Source organism: Oratosquilla oratoria, chromosome 21 (genome assembly GCF_046742065.1).
Source record: "Oratosquilla oratoria isolate Oo_2021 chromosome 21, ASM4674206v1, whole genome shotgun sequence".
Classification (NCBI taxonomy): domain Eukaryota; kingdom Metazoa; phylum Arthropoda; class Malacostraca; order Stomatopoda; family Squillidae; genus Oratosquilla; species Oratosquilla oratoria.
The window spans coordinates 36,690,012-36,699,479 of NC_134797.1; the positions used below are offsets into that span (position 1 = coordinate 36,690,012).

General features: G+C 40.8%; 1 protein-coding gene across 1 annotated transcript in view; it reads left to right on the top strand.

Annotated features, from left to right (window-relative positions):
- Positions 1-874, top strand: part of LOC143037057 (trypsin-1-like) — an 11,809-nt gene extending 10,935 nt beyond the window's left edge. Inside the window, exon 9 of the mRNA XM_076205166.1 lies at positions 667-874. Within this exon, the coding sequence (XP_076061281.1) occupies positions 667-874 (208 nt within the window). The remainder of the gene's footprint in view (positions 1-666) is intronic.
- The last annotated feature ends 8,594 nt before the right edge of the window (positions 875-9,468 follow it).

Sequence of the window (9,468 nt, forward strand, 5' to 3'; positions counted from 1 at the left end):
GTTCGAAGTTTATTTTCTCCGACTGTGGGTTTCCTGTGTGTCATTTATAAATGTGCTACTACATTCCTGATAAGAAATATATATATATATATATATATATATGCATATATACATATATATATATATATATATGTTTATATATGTATATTTGTATATAAATACAAATATACATATATACTGTATATATATATATATATATATATATATATATATATATATATATATATATATATACTTCGCTCAGGGGGAGGGGAAGGCGGAGGGAGAGGGGGAGAGTCAAGTAGGATGGTTCGTCTCGTAGGGACGCCACCTCATCGTCATCCACGGCCTACTAAAGGATGTATGTTCAAAGCAAGAAACTGAGAATTGACAAGATGTCAATATTATTTTTCGACTTTCGCGTTTTCAGATATTTTGATATTCACAGAATAGTAAAAGAAATATATACGATGTAGTCATAACTTCACAGTACAAGAATGGCTAATAGTATTATAAGGTGCAAACTTGTCTTGTTACTGTGGTTTTGCTGTGGGCCAAGGAAATTATGGAATGAGTTATCGAATGGAAAAGACGTCTTTCCGTAAAGGTAAAACACATAAGCAGACACGCATTACTTAAGTTATGGAAATTTCTCAATCACAAATATTTCTATTCACCCAAATGTAGGTCGTCAATGTACTGTTGTAAAAAATGTAATGTCATAAGCAGTTACATCTACCTGAAATCTAGGTCCTGGTGTGGCGGCGTCTACGCCGTGGGACCACCCCGTAATCCCCAGCATGGAAGGAATTGGGAGCTAAACCGCCACAAGAAGCTCTTGCCAACATTGCGGGTGGCAGAGATCCCTGGTAGTAGCTTTGGGTACCCGGATTGAGTACCACAACCCTTACCCTAAAATACACCTTCACGTTTTTACAATGCCGAGGGGTGATTCTTCGGCGATCATCCCTCTTCTCCTCCTATTAACTGGAGATGTACAGAGCAACTCTAGAGCCATCACAAATTACATTTGTCCGACAAGCTGCAAACTCAGCACGAATTTAGTCAACAAATTGAGAAGGTTAAATGAGGTTAAATAGGACATCCAGTTCACAATGGAACATGAGGCAGAAAACAGATTAGCCTTCCTTGACACAGTTATATGGAGAAAAGAGAACAAGGCTGCATTCGCGGTCCACAGAAAAAGTACCAAAAAAGACGACAGCATTCACCACTACTCCACCCAAAAAGATAGGATAAAGAGTATAGTAATCATAGGCTTCTTTCTAAGAGCATACCGCATATGTAGCGAACAGCACCTCGAGGACGAGATAGGGTATATTTTCAAAGTTTTCACCAAACTCTGTTATCCGGAAGAGCTATTGTATCGATTAAAGGAAATTTTTCAAAGATAGCAAAAAGAAGCGTAAGGAACAGATTAACCAAACTCAAGACAAACGGGTAAAATGGGACATCTGGCAGTGACGAAGAGAGACTTTATCGGTTTAGTTTCTCTATGTATCATCTTCAGCTCCGTCATGTTCGATGGTGTAGAACATTTTCAGTATAATGGGTTAGCCATGGGATCTCCCCTTAGCTCATTGGTAGCATTTCTACAGTATATCTGGAAGAATTAGAAAGCACAAGTTACATCAAACTCATGGGTAAAGATACATATTGATGGCCGTACGTCGATTATATTCCAGTAGTGGCACCCGAGTTCGTTAATTTGAGACAGAAATTAACCCAGTTAAATAGCGTAGAGTGGAAAATATAGTTTACACTAGAAAAAGAAATAAATGATCACGGGAAAGTATTTGTACATCACCGAATGGGTCCTAGTGGTTAGGGATACATTTTAACAAGCACAATGCACTTTAATTCTAAGCCATCAACGTCGGGAGACCCAATGAAGGCCCACATGCTGAAATTAAAATGCGGTACTACCAAGGACTCGAACCCGGCTATCACATGTATGTGTATGTAACTCGAGCATAGAAATATATAAAAAGTTGCACTCAACTTATATCTCTCTTAATAGCGTAATTGGTAAGTCACTACAGCACTTGTCATGTGATCGCCGGGTTGATGGCTTAGAATTAAAGTACATTGTGGTTGTTAAAATGTATCTCTAATCACTGGGACCCATTCAGTGTCGTACAAATACTTCCCCGCGTTCGTATACTTCTAATTGTATTATCATAGTGGAGATGGGCTGAACGCAAAAATTCATGTATGTGTATGTAACTCGAGCATATAAATATATAAGAAAAGTTGCGCTCAACTTATATCTCTCTTGATAGCGTAATTGGTAAGTCACTACAGCACTTGTCATGTGATCACCGGGTTCGAGTCCTTGGCAGTACCGCATTTCAATTTCTGCATGTCGGCCTCCATTTGGTCTCCCGATGTTGATGGCTTAGAATTAAAGTGCATTTTGATTGTTAAAATGTATCTCTATTCACTGGGACCCATTCAATGTTGTAGATATATATACATATATATATATATATATATATATATATATATTTAAATTTTCATTTTTTGTTATCATTATTATTGTTACAATTACTATTGATAATTTCTTTGTTATTAGTTTTATCATCATATCTAATTGAAAAAATTTCATCATTGTTACGTTAGCCGCATGCAATGTTCACACTCGTCACCAACTATGGTAACACGAGGAGGTAGTGAGGTCCACCCCATGTATATAATGCCCACAACCCGTTTGTAAACCCATTCCTTTGAAAAAGCATACCTGCGAAACTAGTCAGGAATAAACTCAAGACTAAGACTCCTGTGTTTCCTACTCCGCTTACGTCAACCTGTCAGAATGTCTCAACATATACATATATATATATATATATATATATATATATATATATATATATATATATATATATATTAGTGTATCCAGGAAGAATATTTTCTTGTTGAGTAATATTGCTGTTTCTGCACTGTTTATCTTTTTGTTGAGAAATTGAAGTTCTCAACAAAAAGATAAACAATGCAGAAACAGCAATATTATTCAATCTCGTCTGTCAAAAAGAGACTATGTATATATATATATACATATGTGTGTGTATATATATATATATATACATATATATATATATATATATATATATATATATATATATATAATACCCCAGTCGGTAATAACTTTCAGTGGTGTTTGAAGTTGGCTGATGTTCTTACATCTAAATTAAGCACTCTTAATTATATGCGTGCTCAGGCCCAGGCTGCTGAGACTTCTCAATTACTCACCTTCCAATTTCTTACGGAGAACACACCTATCTCAGTCACTATAGATACTAGTGCAAAGTATAGTTTCATAAGTAGAAAGACTTATTATGCTCTCCGGGATTTGTATAATCTCCCTTTATCTTCTTTTTATAAAAGTTTGCATTGTGTTCAAGGTTCTCCCTTACCTATTCTTGGGTTTGTTCGCATTCCCTTACGATTTTCCTCACATGCTAAAGTTTTCCATGTTACTTTTGTTGTAGTTTCTTATATTGCTCTTATGTGTGATTGCCTCTAGGGCATTGATGCTCTTACAGCTCATGGCATAGATATGTCTCCTAGACGCTGTGTAGTGACTTTTCTTAATTCTGTTATTACCGCAGCGGATAGGCCAGTTTCCATTTGTAGCTCCGCTTCTGTGCATGATCAGGCCGTACATTTGCCTTTTACGGGTTCTAATCATTTTGCCTCTCCTATTCTTTCTTGTGCTGCTGTTGTTGTAGGAGAGCAGTTTCTTTAGACCAAGAACCCCAGCCAGTATCACCAAACATCAGAAGACGAGCCAGAGCTTCCTCCCATCGCCCAAGATCACGGGAGGAACCCAGCAACTAATAAGAATCTAGCATTCTGCCCGGGCTGGCTGAGCTGAATCGTGGAGCAGCTCGAGTTTTTTCTCACTACCCGAGATCAGAGTAAGTATCCCCCGGACCAATTAGAGCCCAGCATTCCACCCGGACTGAATCGGCTGAGCCGTAGGCCTCCTATATAAAGCCTCCGCCTAGCCGTCACCTTCACTTCTCAGAGAATCAACTCACCGCTCCTAGAAGTCGGACGTCTCTGCACTCCAGCTCTCTCAACAAACGCCCAGGAATCTTTGCCGGCCGGTGGTGGCGAGGAGATGTATCTCCTTTGCTGCTGCCGGTCTGGCACAGGCCGACCTCTTTGTTGACGTCGGCAGGCGGGTTTACACCAAGACAAATACACACATTTCCCAAGTCACGTAATTCTCTGTTTTCAGAGTAGTGCTTGGAAGAAAAGAGGCACACACACATTTGCTCGCTAGCTTAGCAGAGGCCCAACCCAACTCTCACTCAGAACCCTCATCTGCTCGCAGGCTGGTCGACGGAGAGGAATTAGGACGCCTCTCTGTCCAACCGGCCCGCAACCTAACGCTGGGCTCTTCGCTGAAGCTGGCGAGCGAGTTTACACTTCTGACATTTACACACATATCCCAATCACGTAATTCTCTGCTTTCAGAGTTGTGATTGGAAGGAGAGAGATAATACAACCCCCTCCCCTCGCACCGCCACTGAGTCAACTCTACAGGATCTCAAACCCAACCTGGGGGAAAGCAGGCTACTCAGGCCCCACCTGTGGCTTATCAGGAACGCGCTCTAAACGCTCGCCGGTGGTGGCGAGGAGATATATCTCCTTTGCTGCTGCCGGTCTGGCACAGGCCGACCTCTTCGTTGACATCGGCAGGTGGGTTTACACCACCCGCCTGCCCCCCCCCTCCTCGCACCGCCACTGAATCAACTCTACAGGATCTCAAACCCAACCTGGGGAAAAGCAGGCTACTCAGGCCCCACCTGTGGCTTATCAGGAACGCGCTCTACACGCGGGAAGTGAACTCTACTCACTTCCCGTAAGATACACACACACACCTCTCACGAACATAGCCACGACACACGCACAAACATCTACACTTACTTTTTCTTCGACTAAAATTCGCTTCCTTTCTAACTTTCTCTTATACTACATCTTCTCATTTCAGTTTACCTCCCACTAAAGATTTTTTCCGTTTTTCCACTTTTCTCTACTACTACGCCTCCTTCCATTTTCTAAACTTTTGTTGGTGATCCTAATCCCGGCGTCGGCGCCACCGTCCAAGTTCCCAGTTCATTTCTCCCGAGCCACGACCACCAGCAGCCCCTAATCGCTCGCTAATTCGCCCGGTGGCAATAGCCCTCTTTTATACACTACTATCTTTTCATTTTCTTACAGACATTCTTCCCCTCCCACAAAAACCGATCCCGCGCAAGCGGGTGGTCTTTCCTAGGAATTCAGGATTCAGAACTTCTCGCCAGCCCTCCGAGAACAGCAGACCACCTCTCCAGTCAATAAAGTCCTCTCTCCCTGAGGCCAAAAACTCCGAGTTTTTGGTGTTATTGTCAACAGTTTTTACATGCTGTTACATATTTTACAATAGTATTTATCGGCATTCTTCGGCGTCTTTTCTTTTCCGAGCGCCATGGATTTTTTGTCCATAAGTTGAATGAAGATGCTAAAAAGTTCTTTCTTAAACTCAAGAAATTACAACTTCAAAGAGTTCAATCTATTAGCGCAGTTGATTTTAACATATATATATATATATATATATATATATATATATATATATATATATATATATATATATATATATATATATATATATATATATATGTATATATATATATATATATTCATATTCTATATGTTAATATTTAATATATCAAGAGCTTTTTCTTCCTCATAAGTGAGGTAACCAAGTGAAAGGCATGTACCTACTCCCACCCATTTCATTCCCATCCACCACCCTTTTCCCCGTCTCATCTAAGCTTCTCACGGATGACGGGTCATTCCTGTATCCTGCCCACTACCCTGGATGAGACAGAATGTAGTAAGACACAGTACAACCACAGCAAGACCGCTTTACTTAGTTGGTGACTCCCGATCTCCGTCCACTCATGCAGTAAAAGAGAGGACGGGGAAAATTTCCTTCGGGCTGTGCCAAAATATCATTCACATATAAACATCCTCTACCACTCCATCCCTCGCCCCTCTATTCCTTACATAGTAGTATCATCTATATACAGTCACTCTCCACTCATCCCTATTTCCTGCCTTTTCCCTTCCTTGCTCAACGCCCCTATCACCCCATCCATCCATCTCAGCCTCGGTCGACCCTTCAAGTTCACTCGTTGTACCTCTGCTTTCCACACCTCTTTTACTTATCTTTCTCCAGTCGTTCTTCCCATGTATACAAACCATCCCAATAATTTTTCATCGGCCCTATCTGCCATCTCCTTTTTCACTCCCGCTCTCATCCTCACTCCCTGGTTACTCTATCCATCCTAGTAACTCCTACCATACTTCTCAGGCATTTCATCTCAAACTCACTTAAACTCTTCCTCTCTGCCTCTCTTAGAATGCAGGCCTCCTCCTCATACAATGACGTCGGCACAATCACTCGTTCATACAATCATCTTTTTGTTTCCATTCCCGGGTGCCTATTTCTCATAATACTTTTTAATCCCCTAAAGTATTTAACTGCTTCTTTAAATATAAAATTTACTTCCACCTCTATTCCTTTTCCTACCACATGTAACCCCAAATACCTAAAGCTACCCACTTTCTACAGCCTTTCTCCTTCTAGACATACTTGCAACTCGCTGCCACTCTCTAACCTTGTACATCTTATCACCTTACTTTTACCCACAATTTACTTTCAACTTTCTCCGATCACATACCTTCCTAAGCTCTGTCACTAAATTCTTTAACCCGTCCTCTGACCCTGCCACAAGTACAATGTCGTCAGCATATAACAACTGGCTCACCTCACATTTTTCTCCATTTTCTTAACATCACCAAATCCCCACCCATTACTTTACACATCACCCCATCCATGTATGCATTCAACAACCATGGCGACATGACATATCTCTGACGAAGTGCCACCTCTACCTCAAACTACTCACTCTCTCCATTACCCATTCCAACACAGGTTCTACTACTCTCGTAAAAACTCTTGACTGCCCTTAACAGTTTTCCCCTAATCCCATATGCCATCCTGTCTACCTTGTCATAAGCTTTTTCCAAATTCATAAAAGCCCAAAAACATCCTTATCTTTTCCTAAAGCTTTCTCGCATGTCTGCTTTACCACAAAAATCTGATCCACCTAACCCTACCTTTCCTAAACCCACACCAATCCTCACCAATTACTCCCTCTGTTCCTTTCGTAATCCTCTCAATTAAAACCCTCCCATAATCCTTCCCTCTGAAACTACAACACTCACATTTGTCCCCTTTCCCCTTGTAAAGCGGAACTATACCAGCACTCCTCCAGTCCTCCGGCACTCTACCCTCCCTTAGACACACATTAAACTACCTCAGTAGCCACTCCGCTTCAGGCAATCCGCATGAAACCCATCTAACCCAGGTGTCTCACCAGTTCTAATCATTTTCAAAACTACTTACACCTCATCTTTTTTATTTCTCCTCCATTTTCCTCTCCCAACATCGTCCTTTTCTTAGCGCTTCCTACTGCTACCAACAATCCCTCCGTATCCTCCTCCACATTCAACAGCTTTCTAAAACACTCCCCCCATATCCCCCTTACTGCCCCCTCTTCCGTTAAGATCTGTCTATCTGCGCCTTTTATCTTTTTTCTTTACTTGACTCACCTCTCATTCCTCTCTTGATTTCCTCCCAAAACATCTTTTTGTTGCTATAATTTTTTCTGCCATTCTCCTCCCTCCTTCTTCATCATCTCTCCTTTTTTGTCTCTTTTATCTTTTGTTTTCCTTCTTTACTTTTTCTTTACACTTCTCATATATTCTTCTCATCCTACTTTGCTACCAATCCCTGAATGTTCACTTCTTCTCATCTACTCTCTTCTTCCCTTCATCCTATGACTCACTACCGCTCCTTCTATTTCCTCACTTCCTGCTCTTTTCCTAGATACTATTACATAGTTCATTAATGCCATATCAATCATCCTTCCATCCACCACCCTCTCCCATGTGTACTTATGCTTGAATTTCTCCCTAAAGACTGTTAGTTATCATCAACTCTCTAAGCACATTTCCACCATTAGCTCTCCTCTATGATTTTTACCTGGCACCCCACACTTCATATTAACACCATCTATTGATTCATCTTCCAATACTACAATATTGACATCCCTCCCAAAACTCTCTAGGCATTCATTCAAATCTGTCCAGTCTCCATTTACTCTACCATCTTCTCACTACCAGACCCACATGCGCTTACAAATACCCACATCTCCCTTCCAAATTTCACCGTCATCCACATCAACTTTTAAGAAACCCTTTTCTACTCTACCAATCGCTTACCTACCTCCTCACTTACTAGTAGAGTCAACCCTTCCTTTCCTGTTCCTCTCCTCGCTCCTGACACCTTCCCCACGATACTCAAAATCACCCTTCCCTCTCAATTTATTTTCACTTGATGCCAACACATCAACCTCCCTTCTCACAAATATTATGCCTATCTCATCCCTTTTACTCTCATCTGTATCACATCCACGCAAATTAAAAGACCCAAACTTAGTGTTCTGGTTGGAAAACTTCTTCCATACTTTCTTATGCTTTGACTTCTGATAGGAATGTACCCATAGCCCTACAGAGAGTAGGATGCCTAGTCTTACACTCCGTCTCGTTTTAACCACCTTTACGACCGGAGCGGGAAAACTCGGTGGCGTTATTCTTTCCCCCCTAACACAGGGGAAGGTGAAAATGGAAATATATTCTCAAAGAAGTGGTACAGAACAGTATTAAGAGGGACTGTGACAACATAATGGAGGGGCTGTCGTAGTACGATACGTACATATGTATATATATATATATATATATATATATATATATATATATATATATATATACATATATTTGAATCAGGCATCCTGATCGAAGAAAAATATTTTAACAAAAATAATCTAAAAAGGAAACCGATTAATAATAACAGGTTGACAATTATTTGAAATGACATTGAAATGGTGTGAGAGATAATGTAATTAAAGCGAGCACAAGGACACACGTACACACACAATGTGTTGTATAGTATGGGTTGATAACTTTGAAGGATTTTATGGTGCCCGCATCGCAACCTGGCCAGATGGACTTTGTCCTCTGGAGGGAAAGAGAATTCAAATTGATGGATATCATGGGGTCTGGCATTCAGCAATGTGTTGTTTTTCAGTTCGTTGATGGCACAGTGAGCGATATGGCTACAGATATGCTTCTGCAGGCTGATGTCTGAGAGGAACACATTTGTGTGTGATATAGGGATCTGGGTAATGTTTTGATGTATCTTGGCGTGTGTAGTGGGTGGGTTGTGTTTATGAATGTTGCGGCAAGTGTTTTATGTGCCTTTCATGTAATCTTTGAGTTTGAGAACTTTCGTTTCATAGTGTGGATATACTGTAGGTGTTATATTAGGGCTAATCCGTATAATCTGTAGGG